This window comes from Diabrotica undecimpunctata, chromosome 8 (assembly GCF_040954645.1).
Source record: "Diabrotica undecimpunctata isolate CICGRU chromosome 8, icDiaUnde3, whole genome shotgun sequence".
In the NCBI taxonomy this organism is placed as follows: domain Eukaryota; kingdom Metazoa; phylum Arthropoda; class Insecta; order Coleoptera; family Chrysomelidae; genus Diabrotica; species Diabrotica undecimpunctata.
In genome coordinates, this window is record NC_092810.1 from 106,386,069 (window position 1) to 106,407,044 (window position 20,976).

A 20,976-nucleotide genomic window follows, 5' to 3' on the forward strand; every position below is an offset into this window, starting at 1 on the left:
TGTTGTTCCTACTACCTGTGGCACTCTATTATGTTATTTTTTTATTCTTTTATTGTCGCTAACCCTTTTTACAGGTCTGTACGATATCCATATTTTCTCTTCTCCAAAGGGTATTTCAATATGTTTTTAAAAGCTTATAAATCAGAAAGTCATTAATACTTTTATTTGAAAATTGGGAAATGGAAATTGAACTTTCAATACTATCGATAGATGTATGTTACGGTAAGAGTAGGTAAATGGTAATTGTATACAATTACCGGTAATTATATATTAATTATCGTTATTACTATACAATTACTCAAGTAATTGTATAGTAATTACCGGATTCAATGGTGACTGTAGGAAATTATTTTCAATTTTCCACATTTACGGGTAATTGTATACAATTACCAAGGACCAGCGGTAAAGTATAAAATAATGAAACGAAAAAATAAATTTCAACAGATATTCAAGAAGTGTGATTTTTATTGAACTGAATTAAAAACAAGATACATTTTGTTTAACCTGAATTAATACTACCACTTTTATTAACTTACTTTTGTTGTGACATGGCAAACTCTCATCGAACTTGGAATTACACAACTTTCCATTTTTTACATTTGAAATGAATAATTCGTGACAGATGGTAAATTGACTTTCGCTATACTGCCGTGATAAGGTAAAAAGCAGTAAGTGCCAAAATAATGGTTTTGAGTTATTTGCAATTTAGGATTTTTTCTTCCACACAATTTATTATTTATTTAATTTTAAGCAGAAAAACGTTAAAATACATTAAAAAATATGTCTTAATTTTTGACAAACAAAACAATTGTGTTACTTGGTTTTTGGCTGAAAATTCAGCAGTTACTGCTGTTTACCATAATAATCAAGTTGTTTTCTTAAGCAGTAAAAATGTAGAATTTTCAGCTTTATGTAAATATCGGTTTTAAAAATAAAACAAATGCAGAATAAAGCGGCAGTATAATCAAATTAAAAATAAAATGTAATTCACATTATTGGAAAAGAAAAAAATCGTAATTAATTACATAATATTGAAAAAACTATTCGAAATTTATTAAGTCTTCAACATTATCTTCTTTTAATGAATGCCAAAAATGCCGTCTGTTTTGAGGCGTGAGGGGCACAGTTGCGAAATTATACCTTGTTTCTTTTGCGTAGGGACACCTTTACAATTATCGCGTAGTTTACTAGCAATTTCTAGTTTAAAATTTTCTTTAAAAAAATTATATTCTTTAAAATTTTCGTAGTTAATATTATTTTTATAAAAAAGTAATCGGCTGCCTCGTCTGAACTGTACCACAGATATATCGCAAAGCAAAGGTCTATACGCTTTTTTTTATTTGGCTTTTGAATCTGCAGATTTCCAATTTAAAACATCTTCGTTTTACGTTCATTTTTTTCCATTTGAATTTTCTACAGCCTTAATAAAATCGTTGAAGTCGTAAATATTTCCTTCATTTGTGATCTTCATGCTCTGCTCCACACCGTGATGAACTGAATCCGCACTCATGAGGGTGTGGCCTGTCTCAAAATATTTTAGAGTAATTTGAGAGGTAGCAATCATTTTTGTATTTATCATTGTGACAAACATGGTAAATAAGCACCAATTTTTATTTTGGGCTGCGCAATTATCTGTCCAATACAATACTTTAACGACGTCTCTTTCTTCAACTAAAGCTCTACAATATGCAGATGCAACTTCCTCTGCCTTTCTTCCAGCCACTCCTTCATGCCACAAGACCGATATGTTTTTTTACAGCTTATACTCTTCTTGTCTGCCATTGCTGCCAAGGTTAGATGAAAAGCCACACGTTGTCTTGTAAAAAATGTCTTCTGGCTTCCGGGAATCCTTGGTAGCATTATAACTTTCTGTAAGTCTACACTCCTTACTATTTCAGTTTCCACTTTTTCCTGTGCTACATCCTGTTTGTATTCAACTCTTCCTCTTCTAGCATTTTCAGAGTGCTTTAGTCATTTCAGGCAAGATGTACAAGATGCTTGAAACTTAATGCTTGCAGACTCAAGAGACAAGGGACTTAGTTTAGAACCAGCTGTTGTATTAATAATATTTGTTTCGTGAACATGTTCATCGTCATTAGAACCTTCCACAATTTCAACAATATTTTTACCTGTTATGGCTATTGCCTTATTATGAGATTTTACATGCTGAACATGCAACATACAGTAGTCGCACTCCTCATTTCCTAACTTTGTAAAGCTAATATTCATGTCAGACACCACTTTCCGGTAGGTGTAATAGCTAACTTTATTTTCCGAATATTTCTGAAGGTAATCAGCATGCATACTTCGAATTGTGATATCGTTAGATAGATACAAACGGTTAGGAGCATGTTCCCTTCGGTAGTGACTTATACATGGATGAAACAATGAAATATCATCTACCAAATTTTGACGATTGCATTTGTTAGACGGTGCTGCTGATCCCCGTCTATCTTTATTTGGGGTTATTGATTCCGATCTTGAATTGCGTAACATCGTTGTGATAAACTTATCGTTTTTTTCGTCATAGTCAACAGTTCAAAAAAAAAAAAAATTTTACATATGCTCTATGTATGTGCGTTTTCATCTGGTAACGTGTAGATTAAAGTTCTACTCCTCTTTCTTACTTCCACCTTAGTTGTTCCACGTGCTTTATCTTTTTGAATAATACAACCATGTATCCAAGCTCTTCTTGCATTGTAATCCATTTTATAGAATTCATTTAAAATGGCTTCTCTTCTTTTCTCTTTTATTTTTTCTAGGCATCCCTTCTTGCATACACATGAATTCCTTAACTGATGACCTTTCCTATCTCTTTATCTCCTTTCTGAATGTCTTCTTATTGTTTTTCTTTTTCGGGTACCAACTTTATCACCTATGTTTTCAGTTTCATTACTTTCAGTAATATTATTGTCTTCTGAACTATCAGTCTCAGGGAGATAATTTGGATTATCAATTGAATTGTCTGTTTCATCTAGTATTTTTTTGTTGTCTTGTGCATTGTTAACCGATGAACCAGGTGTTGAAGGTCTAAAATATGAAAGTTATGTAGAGTTAAATCCGAATTTATTAAAAATCCAATGACTTATCTTCTTGATCTGACGCTTCTGGCACATACGTCTTAAAAACGGGCAGTTGTGCTTCAGTAGTCGTAGTAATTTCTTCGTCGTTTTGTTTTTTCATAGCCGTTACTGATGAGCTAAGTGCTGACAGGTCTAAAATATTAAAGATATTTATAATTAAATTCGCAGTATTTCACGAAAAAAAAAATCAAATCAATGTTTTTATTTAGTTTAAATTTGTTTATTAATTTTAATAATAATAATAATATTAATTGCTTGAAAAAACATCAAGCATCAAGAGTTGAAAAAAAACTGACTAACAAATAAAATACAATTAACACAAAGAATTAGAGAACTAGATATTAGACAAAACTAAAAAAGAACAATACAATATACATCAATAGTAAACAACAAAATAAAATTATAAATATAATAAAAATTGGTACTGTAGCAAAAACTGGTGTAGACATATTACTCGTTTATAACAAAAAAGCCTTAAGTTTAGTACCTACTGTCTTGAGCTGATACGTCTGCTTGTGTTACCAAAGACACTAAATATTTACCCCGTGAGGTAAACATGTTATTTAAACAGTTGGTGCACTCCACAAAATACAACACCTTACACACACTCCACACGGTAGACTAAACAAGTCCAAGTACGGTCTGAAACTGCAAATTAAACTATTAAATTATGACATGTGTTTATTTTTACGGATATTAAATCAGGCGATGTTTAAGCAAATGGCAGTATCTGAGAAGATACTGCCTTATGTCATGATATTATAATACAAACTTAAAATACAAATGCGAAGGAAAATAGCAGTATCTACTTTACTTACTAAGTAGATACAGCCGTTTACATTCAAATTAAAAATTGTGTTCCAGGTCTTTGTGTAGGCAAACAGCAATAATTAGTTATTACGTTAGATACTGTCTGTTACCATCACATTGAGAGATACTTTGTTATTTACTGCTTTTTGACATTGCTATTTCTGGTGTAAGTTGACTATCAATGTGCACCAAACCCTTTGTAAAAGCAAGACTTACTGCCTTTTACCTTAACACGACAGTATACAACTATGGCAGTCGCCCTTCTGTAGTACTAAATTTGTATAATTAATTTTAAATACGGATAATAACAACCAAAACATTTCTGGAATCACTTTGTGCCCTGTTAACATTTGACACTGTTAATTTTACCGTATCAGTGACATTACCAGGGGGAAATTTTAAGTTTGATCTTTTAAGCATTTTCTTCGCTTGCTTTTCAAGACCTTCCATTGCACGTGTCCGTTCAATTGCAACAGAATCTTGCCCCTCTGAAATTTGATTAGAATTAAATAGTTCTTTTAGAATCGTATTAGATTTATTCACTGATGGTTGCTTAGGTTATTCTGGTTCTTCTTCTATTAGAAGCTCATTTGGTTCATCCACTTCTACTTTTTCACGTTCTTTAGAATTAACCTGACTCAGTTTCTTCGACTTATTCCAGCAAGTATCTTCTGATAGTGATAAAGTTTTTAAAGCAATGTTAGCAGAAACCCCAAACATAGCTTCATACGGACTGCAATTAATGCCAGAATGGTAATCTCGGTTCTTGGCAAATTGTACAAATCATATACCCTCTGACAATTTGTTTGTTTATTTGCTTTAAAACCAGGAACTTAGTATATTTTTAATGTCTTGATTCGCACTTTCAACAGATCCTTGTAAATTACTGTGTCTTGGCTTACCGTGTACTATCTTCAAATCTTTCCATATGAAGCACAGTTCTTCTATAATTCTGTTGAAGAATTCACGTCCATTGCTTTAACCCTTAACTGGAGAGACCCAATTTTAATACACACAGAGAGACATGCCGTCTGACAGACTACAATGTAGGAGAGGGGATAAGAACTAAACTTACAAACTTTTTTAATGTATTTAATAGTACTCTAAAAGCTGTTTGTATTTGCTATTGAACACAGTAAGAAACTTAAAATATTATCAGAAGGATAAAAAAATAACTACGACTTTCTAGCAGCTAATCATTTACAGTTCGTGACAGTCACATGTTTTACTTTTCATTACAGTGAAAAAATAAATATACATCAAGTCAGTTTTTTTATATGAAAGGCACTAACATATACAGGATTACGTAAAAATTAACTCGCGAAATTATTTTGATGTTGAAAAAAATGTCCAGCAACTGTAAAAGTTACATACAATTGGTACAAATTGGCTTCGTACACTGAACACACACAGGTTTTCTACCTCGGTCACAAAGGTATTTTGTAATACGGTTCTTCTTGCGAGGGCACAAATAACATATTTTTCGCTTTTCTAGTACAAATGGCTCGTTATCATCTACTTGGTTATTCTCAGGAATTCCAAGAATACTCGCTATACTAGCACAAATTAGTCGCGGTATATGTAAATTACCCATTCTTCGCTTCATATGATCTTCTACTAATTGTTTTGCTAATATTTTAGCAAAAGTAGATTTTTCTTGAATTTTAGAATTGTTTTTGTAACTTTGGTGCGGTATGTATGCATTAACAATAGCAATATCTATTATACGAAAGAAAACAGCAAGAGTCCATCTGCTAGTTCTTCGACTACACGAACTTTTAGCACATTTTCGTCGATGCAGTCTACACCTCCTTTGTTGGCATTATAATATGAAATTATTTCTGGTTTTTCTATTGAAGAATCATTACAGGCTCTATGATGCATTGATGATATTAAAATTGTAGCTTTGTTTTTTCTGGCCACATAAGATACCATTGTAAACTCTTCTCTAAATCCATAAACACTAGAACCAGGTTCTCTGGTTTTTGTTCTTTTTCAAAGTTCCTACATACGTTAGTTTAGTTTTAAGCAAAACATCTGTTAGCTCTAATGACGAAAACCAGTTGTCCGCAGTTATGTTTCTGTTGCTGCCAATTAAAGGTTTACTTAACCGCAAGACAATACTCATGTGTTGGTTTTGAGTATTTTTTTTTCTTCGGGTAAAAGACTTAAGCCGTCCGAGTCTTTGCCACATTATATATACCCGTTATAGAAATAACTGGTTCTTGCATCAGTAAGAGCCATTATTTTGATGTCATTTTTACATGGCTTATTAGGCATATATATTTTAAAAAGGCACCTTTCCCTAAAACTGACAAGCATTTCATCAACAGTTGCCGATTGACCTAGATCATATGCGTTTTGACAATTTTCAATAAAAGAATTGAATATATAAGAAACTGCTGCTTCTGGATCATGTTTTTTTCTTTCTTCTCGATCATCGGGATTATCAAAACGAAGAACTGATAAAATGACTGCAAAACGCTTTTGATTCATGACAGTTCTAAAAATTTCCTGCCAGTTCCATCTGTTGCAAAAAGCGTTTTTATATTCTCATGGTGCGATTTGAATACCGCAGAATATACGGGGAGTCCTATGAAAGCTTTCATCTCCGTTATGTCAATATCCTTGAGGTCATGTTTATTTGAATCATTATACTTTATTTTGATTAAATTCAATTTATGATTGGTCCACTGAAGAACACATAATAATATATTTTCGTCAAACAATAACTGCCATACCTTTAGAGGATCAGCTTCCTCTCCAAGACTTCGTGCTTTTATTTTTAGGACGGGAATTTTTGTTACTAAATTATGTTTCCTTGTACGTGACACTGGTCGGACTTCAGATTTACACCACCTGAATCGGTTTTTTCCGTAGAAATATGTTTGATTATTAGCCTCAACTATATTTTCTTCCGAAATATTTTCTTCATCACTTTCCGTAGAAATTTCTGAATCCGTCTGGCTATCAGATTCCAAATAAACATCATCTTGTACTCGATCAACATCACTAGCGTCACTATCTAATTCGTCAAACCACTTCAAAGCTGTATCTTCAAAATCAGCATCGGTAAAACGGATATTTTTTGATGGACCGATCATGATTGTAACAAATACGCGACGTTTTCAATGAAACAAAATGTAACCTGAACCGAGACGTGCCATCTAACAGACTAACTAAAACTGATTTTCGGTTATAACTTTTCCAGATGTGCGTATTTCTTTACCTAAGTCGGGTCACTAATAGTCAACGAATAATATAAAGAATAGATGATATGATGTGCCGATGGGCGGAGTTATTTGTACAGGGTGTTAAAAATTCTTTATGCTGTAGTCTGTCAGACGGCACGTCTCCAGTTAAGGGTTAAAAAATGCTCCAAAGGCCCAAAATAAGTCAAGAAGAACTAATGCAACTTTGCACGTTAAGTTTTTAACGGTTGTACTTGTACAAACTTTCTTAAATGCTATTGATAGACAAAAATGAATTTAAATTTAGTATCTGTTTAAAATTGCATATCTATCAACTATATTTGACATCTACTACTCATTTATTTTGACAGTATAGGTTTCACTATTCTACCTTTGTTAGAAACTTAGGATTTTTTCTGGTAAGTTTGACACATATCCAAATATATCGTTATAATTTCTGCAGTTATGTTCTAAACTTCTGTTGTTAATCATTCAACATTCTTGTTCTACCTCCAAGTACCAATAAATTTATGTGCTCCGTCAATTAATTTAAAAAGTTCTTCCAAATAAACAAAATAAAACATTCTGTACATCTTTACTTAAGGGGCAAATTAGTTTTTCAGTTTTCCCAACCTTCATGATGTCATACTTTTTTAACCGATTGTAGTCATCCGGTATTTTACCACAAGTTTTAATTTTACTTACATGTATATTGTTTAATAAACTTGTTACTTTTCTTTTGTAAGTAAAACTGTATAAGTAAAACCGTATCTTGCCTTGCAAAATCAGTTAAATTATTTGATACTTCTCATTGCGCATCACATGCCCTAAGTATGTCATCTTTCTGATTTTCACGATACGCATAATTTCCAGATCTTTATTCATACGTTGAATTACGGTGTTGTTTGTAACATGATGGATATAGGAAATTCTGAGCATGCGGCGGTAGTACCACATTTCGAAGGCTTCTAATCGTTTTGATGTTGTCTCCTTCAAAGTCCAGGCTTCGACTCCATACAAAAGGGTAGAAAACACATAGCATCTCAAGACTCGTGTTCTTATATACATTTTCAGGTGTATATTACATAAAATCTTCCTGAGGCGATTGAAGACAGCTTCGTCTTTTCTATACGACATCTTATTTCCTATGAGTGGTCCCATTCCTTATTTAGGCTGCATACAAGGTATGTAATTTTGTCGATTATTTTCAAGGGTTCATTATTAGCTGTGAATTGGTGCTGTATTGCGTCATTTTTACTTACTACAAGAATTTGGTCTTCTTACAGTTTAATTTCATGCCACAGGCTTCCACTATACGATCTATTAATATTTGCAGATCCTCCGCATTATTAGCAATCAAAACCGTATCGTCAGCATATCTTAATTTTTTTTACCATTGATTTTTATAGCTTTTCTTAAACCATTAATAGCTTCCCTTAACAGCATTTTCGAGTAAGTATTGAACAACGTTGGTGATAAAATGCAGCCCTGACGTACTCCTCGTTTTATTGTAAATTCTTGTGAGGTTTCGTTGTCTACTTGTACAGTCCTTTGCTGTAAGTATAAATTTTTAATTAGGCATAAATCTTTGTCATCAATACTAGATTATTTCAGTATCCGAAATAATTTTTGATGTTGCACCTTGTCAAATGCTTTTTCAAAGTCTATAAATTATGCGTAGACTTTGCAATTTACGTCTCGAGCTCTTTGTATCAATACTTGTATGGAAAATAGGGCCTCTCGCGTCCGCTTCTAAACCCAAACTGAACACTGCTAATGTTTTCTTCAAGTTTTCTATATATGCGAGAGTGAATAACAGAAAGAAGTATTTTAAGTGCATGGCTCATTAAGCTTACAATTCTGTAATCAGAGCATCTGGTGGCATTTGCCTTTTTGGGGAGAGGGATGAAGGTGAAAACTAGCCAATCTGTGGGAAATTCTGCAGTTTCATAGATTTTGTTCAATAGACTCGTTAGAAGTTTGAGTTGGTTGTTTTTTAATAGTTTTAATATTTCAGCTTGTATGTTATCAGGTCCAGGTGCTTTGTTGGTTTTTAGTCTTTTTATAACAATATTATGTTATTAATAACTTCACTGAGCGTTATTTCTGGTCCTGAACATCCAGAAATACTAACTTCTGTCTCTTGCTCTTTCTTGAATAATTCTTCCATGTATTGCCTCCATCTCTCAAGTACTCTCTCATTTTCGTAGAGCAGATTGTTGTGCTTGTCTAGTATCAAGTTATGACTTCGTGATCCGTTTCCTCCCGTTAAGTTTTTGATTTTTTCTATGTAGATTAAAAGTATCATGCTTCTGTTTTAGGGATTCTATTTCTATGCATTGATCTTGTAGCCATGATTATTTTGCTTCTTTAATCTTTTTCTTAATGATTTTGTTTATTTACTGATTTGTTTTTGCTAGGGATCTTGGGATGGGGACATGACTTCCCCCGGCACGGGTTGGGGGATAGTCATGGCTCTACGTAGATCTATCTCATACCGGGATCGTACAAGAGTATCTACTCGCTACCACACTAGGTAACATTATTGTTCATTAAAAAACACGAAGCACATGTGAAATCAGGATAGAAACATTTTTGATGTCTCAATCAACATTGCTGACTGAAGACTAGTTATGCACGAGGTAAACAGAGGTATTGTGCTTGTGTGTCGATCGTTATAATTTTTACCAAGATTCTCTGGAAAATATATACAATTACTGGTAAAAGTAGACAATAAAGGGATTTTCAAAAATATTTCCTACATTTACCGTCGGCTCTGGTAATTTTATACAATTCTTGGTAATTGTATACAATTACCAGATTATCTACTCTAACCGTAACATATACATAAAATCTGTAATTTCATCACGGGCGCTGTCATATCACAAAAAAAAATATATTAATAATAGGAGTGAAAGTTAGGTCAAACGAAAGGCTTTTCTATTCTAAATGCAAGCGTGTATCACAATGGACTTTAATGAATACGCTAAATTTTCAATGAAACGCGGCATTTTTAATCTTAAAATTAACCTGAAACTAGCACATTTTTATAGTTTTTACAAATTTGCAAGAAAATCAAGTTGTATTTGAGATTTTATTTAAATCGCTTTTTGACAACTATAAATAGTAATAACTAGTTCAATTTCATTTGTTCACTCACTAATACGTTCGTTGTAGTTTTAAAACAGAATTTTGAAATATCGTGAGTTCATGAAGTAGTAAAAATGACTTTCCCATTCATACCTAATGAATACTTAGGTAATAGATATGTTGTTATTTTATGGTGAATGTAGAAAAAGTGCTTGAAATGCTCAAGATTCATTCACGGAACGCTTTCTCGAAATAAGGACACAGTCTTATGCAACTTTTGCTATGGTTAAGGAGAAGATGCGGCAAGGTTCATTTTTGAGCAGTAAAAATTTTAACAAATCACCAGTACCATCCATTTAAACTGTATTTGATCCACTGATTCGGATTGAATACTAACTTTTATCGCCTTAATGCAAGTGATGATACAAGACACTCATGATTTTTTAACTAGAATTTTGTGGAGTAATGAAGCTCATTTCTTTCTCGGGAAACTCGCTTTTAAACTAGATTTAGTTTTTGGTGTGGGTTACTTAATAGGCGTTAAATAGGTCTATTATTTTTAAAAAAAATATTTTAATGATCAATAATATATGAATTTTCTGACCTTTGTAACTGGAAAATATTGCTTAATGCTAAAGAGGAATTATGGTACGGCAATAAGATGGTACACCACCACATAACAGCGATATTGTAATAATCAACCTTAATGCCACATTTCCAAACGAATGAATTGGAACTAATGGACCCGTCCAATGACCTCCAAGATCGCCTTTACTACCATCCTTAGATTTTTTTGTATGGGGTTTTTAAAAGCAATCGTTTATCAAACAAAGAACCGAAGAACCGTAGACGATTTAATCCTGCATTACTACCCGGAGTACAGTTGTTTCCTAGGCTGTCGTGAAAGTCCTGTAATTTTTTTACTTTTGGCACTAGCGCCATACCGCACGCTCGAGTAATTTCTTCTTTAAGCAAGTCAGTTGTTATGTTGCAGTCGATTAGTCATTAGTAATTTTGTTTAACATGTGCGTTGTTTTTGGGGTACAGCTGTACCCTGGGTAGTATTACCATTATATTTTTACATCGATCTGAAAATATTATTTCCATAAGTAATTTATGTTATTGATGTAGTTATGGTTTGAAAGGAGCTTTTACTTTCAGTTTAAACATGGATAATAAGTCTCACAGACCATTCACCCAAACAGAACTGAAGACAATAATTGAGAGTCTTTTAGATTTTGAGCTCGACGATCAAAATGATAGTTCTGAGGACGACATAATAATAGACAATTATAGATCTGAGCCTGACTAAGGTTCCGATGATCATGAATCAAAAATTGTAACGATCATGATAATACGCAGCAGCAAAGAAATCAGACTGACCCCAAAGTTTTAACAAGCACTGATATTCTGTGCAAATCTCTGTCAGTTACAACAACACATTCACAGTACAAAAACAACATTGAATATGTGCATATTGAGGCAGTACCTACCAAACTATGTAGAAAAATGGCTTCAAATGGAGCGGAAAAGTAAACAGAAAGTTAGCTTGGACCGCTCAAAAAAACCTATTGGGTTAGGTTAGGTTAGGTTAGGTTAGGTTAGGTTAGGTTAGGTTAGGTTAGGTTTAGTGATTCATTAACCTGGAAATATAGGTGCTGCTCGATAAGTGACTAGTGGAATTTCAGCGTGGTTCTGGTTTTTACTAATGATATAAAAAATATTGTCGCTTTCACAAAAAATTATGTCAAGGCACCAAAGATTTAAACAAACCACGCAAAAACAATATTTTAAAAAAGTATCTAAAAAAAAGTAAACTAAATCTGGTAAAATATTTACTGTGCAACTCTGCTTTAAGCTTGGTAGGGAAGGAGTTAATTTTTTTATAGTTTTTATCTTGTTCCTTAAATAATAAGGTACCTAATACATACTGTGACATTAGAGCAATTAAGTCTATCAATTTAAATAAAATCTGGAGAAAACATTTTTCACAAAATTTATTAATTCCTAAATAAAATACAGTGATGAGTATCTTACCACCCGGCTTTTTAACGTAAGAGATAGAAAACACAGTTACCTTGTGAAATAAAAAGAGATGAAACTCGTAGAGGTGAGAAATAATCGGAAAAACCTATAATTTATATTACATTACATTACCACTATCGATAGTCTCACACCTTTAGACGTTAGATTCGAGCTAAATCACCTCGGTCATAATTATTATGAGTAACGTCGAATGTGTGACGTATTTCCATTTTTTAATTTCGCATAAAGTAAAAACTGATTGACCACAATAAAGCAAAAATGTGAATAAAATAATTTAATTAATAGTGATTATTTAATCTAAAGTTTTAAATTATTAACCAAGAATAATTTCTACTATGATTTGAGGAGTTTCATACACTCTTGTCACGGAATAATTATAAATCCTTCGTGGATTAGTGGTAAGAATTCGACATTGCGATACAGACATCGCAGACGATTAGAGTTCAAAACCCACATGTGGTTTTTTTTTTATTTTTTTTTTTGGAATTTGAAATTATGCAAAGATCGTTTTGCTTTAAATCACTAAACAAAATTGAACAAAAACTAAAGTTAAAACAAAAAATCGAAATTTATTGATACATTACAAAGGGCTGGGACAATTTCATTTTGCAGAAGTTCGAAGTATTTCCGCCCAGTCAACATACCGTCTATAAAAAATGGACCAATGACATGATTCCCTATTATGCCTCCCCAAACATTTACTTTTCGAAGACGCAGGGTACGAGCGACATAAATCTGACGAGGATTTCCTCGAGATCAATACCTAGCATTAATTGAATTGTGACGGCCATGCAATGAAAACGTACATTCATCGGTGAACAAAACGTTCTCTAAAAAATGTTCATCTTAATGTGACATTTCCATTGCAGTTTGACAAACTAAACGTCTATATTGATCCCCAGGGAATTGTTCGTTGGATTTATGAAGTTTATAGGGACGGTATCGATGTCTTTACAAAATTTCACCTACTCTAAATCTTGGAAATCCACATTGTTCTCCGAGACGAGGTGTTGATTGGGTAGGATTTTGCTCAATACTTGCACAAATCAAAGTGTCCCTTAGTTCCAAATCTGGATTTACCTACCTTCGTCTACGAACTCCTCTTGGATCGAACACGGATCCATAAGTAAAAAAATTACGTATAATAGACTGAATTGTTGATCGTGCTAGAGCCGGCCTATTTGGAAATATATTTACAAATTGTTGTCTAATCATGTTGTCTGATAATCCATTCACATGCCAGACAACAATTTGCACTTTTTCCTCTACCGTTAAAATCTTTTTCACGAATTGTTTTTTCTATAAAAAGATCCGTTTACCATAAAAAACACTTCTCGATGTGTTATTATTTGATAACTTGAAGGCTTAATGATTTGGTTAGCTATAAAGCAGGTAGCTGTTCGCGCGCATCCATTCCAATGTCGTCAATTGCTTTGAAAATCAATACCTGTACAGAGGAATTGATATTAACACTGAGCATTTAGTGATGGATTTGACATTAAACAGTCTTCAATGGATTATTTTCCATTCACAACTGAAGACTGTAAAACTGGAATTGAATTTGAAATATTTTGTATTTCTATTTTATAACATTGGAATAAGAATAAATTTTAAATAATGAGTTTTTCGAAAACTTGTAACCTAATATGTATCATATTTTCTATTATTTTTGATTGAGTAAAACAAAAATTTTACCCTTGGTGTGAATTTAACCCCAGCCTTCTTATCAATAGACAACATCTCTAACTATTACGCCAACTCCACATACAACAGAACAATTGTTTTCGGACTAATCATACCTATTTAGTTTAGTCAAATATTTCAGTTGAGTTATTTTTATTATTAAATAAACTTAAAGATTTATAATTTAAAATCGCTACTAATTAATGTTTTTTACTATAATATATCTTAATATATTTAATCATTTATTCTAACATCAGAAATTATTAAAATAAAATATTTTCGAGGTCATCCGTATAATTATGACTGAAGTCAAATAGACACGTCTAATAACTAGCCTTACCTCGTACTATCTCACAACTTAATCTGTCTTCTATCCTTTCCGCTATTTTGCCGGGTGGTAAGACACTCATCACTATATATGGTATTACATATTAACAGTCATACTATTTCTTTATAGTCTTTGGACGCAGATTAACCAGAATATTAAGGAGAATAAAACAAATCATTTTAAGAATTACTATTATTATTTAAAATAAAAGAAATCGGACCAAATAAATATACTCACTAATTTTTAGTTCCTCAAGCTCTATTAAAGCTAAGTCAATTCCAACTTCTGAAGCCAGTTCCTGTTGGTAGGGCTGACCAAGAAGATCAACAATAGCTAAAATAATAAAATAATATATATATATATATATATATATATATATATATATATATATATATAAATAATAATATAAATAACTAATTTTTGTTAAATCTACGATTCACAATCTGTAAGCTCTAGCTAAGGCCGCCATAGTAGGTTTGGTCAAGCTAATTTACCAATATTTTTTCGTTTTTTTATTATTTATTATCAATGTTTCCAATATTATAAACAAAATATTTTTTATTATGCCGTTGCAGAAAAATAATCGGTTTAAGAAAACCGTAGAGAAAACATGCCAAATCGTGCGTAATACATTTATAGGACACACTGTACAGGTGTCGCCTATTCTGTCATGCAGCTGGGCTGTATGGAGTCCCGTGACTGCACTATGAATAAATTTCAGTAAAACTATCTACGCTGTTCTTGTCTTACTCTTTCTATCGACTCCTTATTTTTATTAATTTCCGTTGTTATGCCAAATGTCGAAAGAAAGATATCTTTATTAATTGCATTGCAGTCTATGCATATATTATCGGCGGTCTTCTTTATCGAAATGGAAACATGGTCGATAAGTAGTTGAGTATAAAACTAATTTAACCGTCTAAACCTACATGTAGACCACGTTACCACATCAAAGATGATTATTTTAGTAGATTTAGCCTTTTGCCTTCCATTAATTTTGCCACAATAATTAAACCGTCAAAACCTACATGTAGATTACGTTACTACACCATCAGTATTATTCTGGCTGTACAACCCTGCGTTGTTCCTAGCCTCCTCAAGAATTTCTCTCCAATCGTCCCGACCCATCGCCTTTCTCCGCTAAACACGTATTTCCATATTTCTCATGTCTTCATCGATGTTATCAAGGAACCTTGTTCTAGGTCTTCCTCTTTTTCTCTAACCAATGAGTCCATCAAGGAGCGTTTTATAGCTGAGTCATTTTGTTCCATCCGCATGACATGCCCTATCCACCGCAGACATCCTATCCTATGTTTTACGATATCAGGTACCTGGTATATTCTATAAAGTTCAAAGTTGTATCGTCTTCTCCACACTTCATTGTCATTCACTGCTCCATAGATTCGCATTAGTACTTTTCTTTGAAAACATCCTAACACATTTTCATCATTTTTTGTTAGAGTCAAGGTCTCTGAACCATATATATAATTGTGAATTTAAGGATGAGATTGAGCCCGAAATAGCACCTGTTGGTAGTGCAAATTCTACGTTTTATCTCTACAGTAATATTATTTTCAGTGTTAAGGAGCGGTCAAGGTATACAAATTCGTTCACTGCTTCGATGAGGTAATTTTCTATCACAAGTGGTGGTAGGATTTGTGGTTGCGTGCCTATTTTTATATACTTCGTTTTGTTGGTCTTTATTATTAAACCCATTTTTGAAGCTGATTCTTGTAATTCTTAGCATCAGCATAGGCCAGGATTTGTACTGATTTATTATATATTGAACCAGAAGTTGTGTTCTGTGACACACGTATTAGTTTTTACAGAGGAGGATTGAATAATATACAGGAGAGAGGGTCTCCCTGGCGCAGCCCGTTATTTGTTTTAAAAGGATCAGACACTTTCCCTTGAATTCAAACTCTACATTCAATTTTTTTAAGAGTTAGTTTTGTTAAATCTACCAACTGATTTGGTGTTCACATTGCTTTGAACATTTCTCTTCTATTCACATAGTCGTAGGCTGCTTTGTAACGTATAAATATGTGATGAATATTAATGCCATATTTCAGTGTTTTTCTCAAAATTTGTTTCAGGGTTGCAATCTGATGAATTGTCGATTTACCACCTCTGAAACCAACCTGGTAGTTTCCTACTATCCTTTCTGCATATGGTACCATACGGTGACAGTACTGTAAAAAATATTTAATACGCTGCATTTAGAAGCGCAATTCCTATGTGGTTAGAGCATTAAAAGATATTTCTTTTTTTGTGTATGGTGCAAAGTATTCCAATATTCCAATCAGTGGGGAGGGACTTCTGTGTGCATATTTCTTGTATGAGTTGCCGTTACCACATCAAGGATTATTAGTTTAGTAGATTTAGACTCATTTGTACCTTCCATTCGTTTTGCCACAGATAAAGCATCTGTGGTCTTACTCCAAGCTTCATCTCCGGTAAATGTTCATTTTCTCTATTATATACAAATTATCTTCCTTTGACTAGGACATGAAGAGGAAGTGTACCTGTTATAACCTGTAGGGAAATCGTTGAAGGGGTCTTGCATACATTCGCGACCTTTAAAAGGGGCTTTCTTTGCGCTTTTGTGAGCATATCGTTATATTTTGTCATTGTCAGAGCTTCGTGTCATATGAAAGCGCCATATGGAAGGGGTATAATGTGCTACCTGTAGGCGAATCTTTGTTTTGTGGCCAATTGGTCTGCCAATTCTTAACATTATTTTCGTTAATGCCGCGGTTTTTTCTGTTAAAGAAACACAATTTCCGTTTTTCTGTTGACAACTGAAGATCTAGAATTTTCTTCCACGTATCGACTTTTTTGCAGCTCTTGTTTAATAAGAATTTTAGCTATCAATTTTTATTGGAATAAATAAGCAGAGTTAGATCGTAAACGTATACAATAGCTTTAACCTGCATTCCAAAGTTGGTTTTTAGTACACCATTGTACACAACATTTCACAGCGTTAATGGCGCCTTAAAAGACGCCTACTGTTGATTTCAGGTCTCTTGGTTGCCCCACTTGACCTTACCTCACGTTGAGGTAACTCTCTATAATTTTTAACAGATACACACATACTCTAGCGTTTTCTAATGTTGTAATAACGTATCCTTAGTTGGCAGAATTAAAGGCGCTTTTCACATTAAACATCATAAAGATAGCTCATCTTTTTGAAGTTATACTTCTATACGCACGGTCGGCGTTGGAAATTTGCATGAGAGTGAATCTGTGAAACCATTACATATGTAAGATAATGAGTAAGAGAGAGACAGAAGATATATTTTCTCTCTCTTCCTCTCTCGAGAATAAAAATGTTCCTTTTGTATTTAATATTATATATTATATACAATATATTATAATATATAATATAATATATATTAATATTATTATTTATGTGATATGTTTTGTATTATTTAAAATTAAACGTTTATCATTATTTTAGGCTTTTGTATTTCAAACATCGAGTTAGAATCTATGAAGAGGGCATCATGTGACTAAAAACGACCTCACTTCGGCCATATTGTTTTGACACTTTTGACAGATCGTATATGATTATTTACGTTTGTTGTTTTTCGAATATTTTTAGTTTTATAATACTTTTATAGAAACTGTAATAATATATTGTGATAATGCATAATAATGGTTTCTTGTTCTCAACGTAGTTGCAGTGGCAGAAGCAATGTTAATAAAAAATCTTCAGGAATAACGTTCTACAGGTTAGTATACAAATATGTAAACAAAGTAATGGCTCGTACTTCAGAGAATAAATTAATAGTATTTGACTGTATTAATTTATCTTTATGTAAAATATATCGTGTTTTTAGTGTTTACCGCGGGATAAATAAATAATAGTTTATTAAAAATGTATTGCACTTTTTTAGATTATGAGTAAATCTTCTGAATAACTAGTCATATTTTTATATTAGTTTTAATAGAATTGAGTCCGGCCATGATCCCACCGCCATATTAGTTTCACAGTTAGCCACGCCTACCTACGCCGTTTTTAATACACACGTTAATATGCTCATAGCTTCTCCATAGATTCTAACTCGATGATTTCAAAATAATCACTGTCTTACCGGGAACTGTCAATTTTAAAATCCGTTAGTGTCATGTCTAGTTGGCAAATCCTTTACGAGTTCGAATCCCAATTATGAATTTCCTTTTTTATTTTTGAAATATTTAAAAACCTCACTTTAATCTTATTAAATATAATATGTAATATACGCAAAAAACATAAATTTTAAAATAAAATGAAAATTTACAACATAATCCGAGTTGTTGGTTTTTTATTTTTATATTCGTAAAGTAAGTTATGTATTTTGGCAGTTTTAAATACTTATGAATATTACATTTTAATTTATATTGTATTATTATATTGAATTATATTGCAGTGTATTTATTGTATTGTAATTTTTATATTAATAACAAAATAAACCATGAATTTTACTGCAGAACTAATTCTTTTTCTTTTTCTGCTCTCTCTTACCTATAGCATTACATATGTAACGATTGTGCAGATTGACTCCTATATAAATTTTTAACGGCGAACGCGTGTATAGAAGTATAACTTCTACCGGCAGTCCCACTGGACTGCCACACCCGTTTTTTTCTTGTACCTGTTACTGTACCTTGTACATTTACTGTACCGTGTATATCCTTTATAGCATCTATGAAGGATCTACATTTTCTAAATCCGTACTGTCAATGATAAATACTCATGTTTCTCTATAATTATTGTTCTAAGTAATTTTTAATTAGATTTCCATAAAATTTCCTTAGTCAGTCTAAAAGGTAAATCGGCTTAAAGGAATTGGCAGTTTTATTATCTTTCCCTGGTTTTAAAGTTAAATTTAATCTAGGCTGTTTAATCTAGCCATTCTGGAGCAGCTCTTAAAAAATCCTACTGATTATTTTAAGATTTTTCTTTCTGATGATGTTAATTACCTCTGCAGGCAAACCATTAGGACCAGCTGCTATTTTTAATTTTATGCCTTTGGTTGCTACAGCTATTTATTTAGCCAAAAGTTATCAGGTCAAACATCTACGTGGTTTTGGGCAAAATTTTAGGAGGGCTTAGCAGAAAATAATATGTTACCTATTTCTTTTTTTTTTCTGTATAAAGGCTGTACGGGGGCTCTGCCCTTTGGAGTGTATGGAGGTTTATGATCTTTTTGGCGATTTTTTAAGATTCGCCAAACACATTATCATTGTGGGCTTTTATCATTATTTTTCTGGGCTCTTTAAAAGCGGTAGTATCATTTTATTGTAGACTACTTATCTCTGTCATAAATTGCTTTTTGACAAACAACTTTCCTACGACCCATCTTTTTTTTCCTACGACCCAGGTTTTTCATTAAATAATACTACAGTGTTATCTGAAAATATCCAAACGTTTCAGAGTTCATATCTGTCTATGTTGCTCGGAAAACAACAGATTGCCTTTCAGTATAAAACTCCTCTATGTTTGGGACATCTATGATATTTTCGACCTATTTTGATAACGCATTAAGCAAATATTAGGTACAACGTAACATGCAATAATAGTTAATCTTTTTCTCTTTACCTATACGTGCCACTCTTTTTTATAATCTTGTTAATGCATACGTTTTTGTTTACTATGTATACGGCTAAGTCGGAATTTTTGCAGGCTATCCAGCCTTGATTTTTATTTGGTTCTGAAACAATGTTCAGATCTTCTCCAAACTCAATGGCTTTTTCATATACTGTGTCCGTAAAGTATGGAACAAATTCTTTTTTCGCTAAACAGAGCATTTTAAGAAATAATCCTAAAACACGTCGATTTTTGATTTTAATTTACCGTATTTTAACATAATATTCTAATATACAGCGTGAATTACTTTCGAGTAATGACGTCACCGTAATTTTTTTAAATGGAACACCCCCATTTTGTCTCAATTTTCGGATTACTCTAGCTGAGCTGATTCCAAAAATGTATCACATGTTGATTCAAATTGGTACAGGGTGGACAAAAATACAATAGTTTTGTGTGTGCTCATAAATTAACTCGTTAGTTAAATTAACAATATCAAAAATACTTATTGTCTAGCGGACAGAATATGAAAGAAATTATTTCTTATCAATTTAAAAGAAACATAGTAGGCTATGTTTTTGTTAAATGTCATTATTTGTTAAGTGATTTATTGATGTTCAGTGACAGTTTAGTACTACAATATTTTTGGTATTTGTGAATGTTTTAATTATTGCTTAGATTTAATTTGAAGTAGAAATGGAGGTAAGTGTAAAGCAAAGAATTGAAATACTCATGATGATTGGGTATGGAGACAGATCGCGTACTCAGATGGAAGTGTGCAATTTGTTTAATGATAAATATCTCAGAAAGACCTATAACGCGTTCAACAGTCAGCAAGATTGAAAAGAAATTTCGAGAAACTGGTATGGTTGAAAATGCACGAAAATCAGGTCGTCCCTCTGCAAATGCTGATACAGCATTAGATGTTTTACTTAGTTTTGAAGAAGATGCACACACTTCTGTGCGTTAAGTTAGTCGCGATATCGGTGTTACCAAAACAACGGTACACAAACTATTAAATCTTGAAAAATGGCATCCTTATAAAATCAAACTTGTGCAGGAGTTAAACGAAGATGATCCCGATAGAAGAATGCAATTTTGCGAAGCAATGATGGATAACTGCCACCGAGACCCTCTTTTGGTCTTCTTCTTCTCATTGCGCCGTCTCCTTTC

The 20,976-nt window shown here is 32.7% G+C and overlaps 1 protein-coding gene across 1 annotated transcript in view; it reads right to left on the reverse strand.

Moving 5' to 3' along the window:
• The window catches only part of prom (prominin), a 614,595-nt gene that overhangs the window by 407,473 nt on the left and 186,146 nt on the right, over positions 1–20,976 (reverse strand). The window contains exon 7 of the mRNA XM_072540698.1: positions 14,469–14,564. Within this exon, the coding sequence (XP_072396799.1) occupies positions 14,469–14,564 (96 nt within the window). The remainder of the gene's footprint in view (positions 1–14,468; positions 14,565–20,976) is intronic.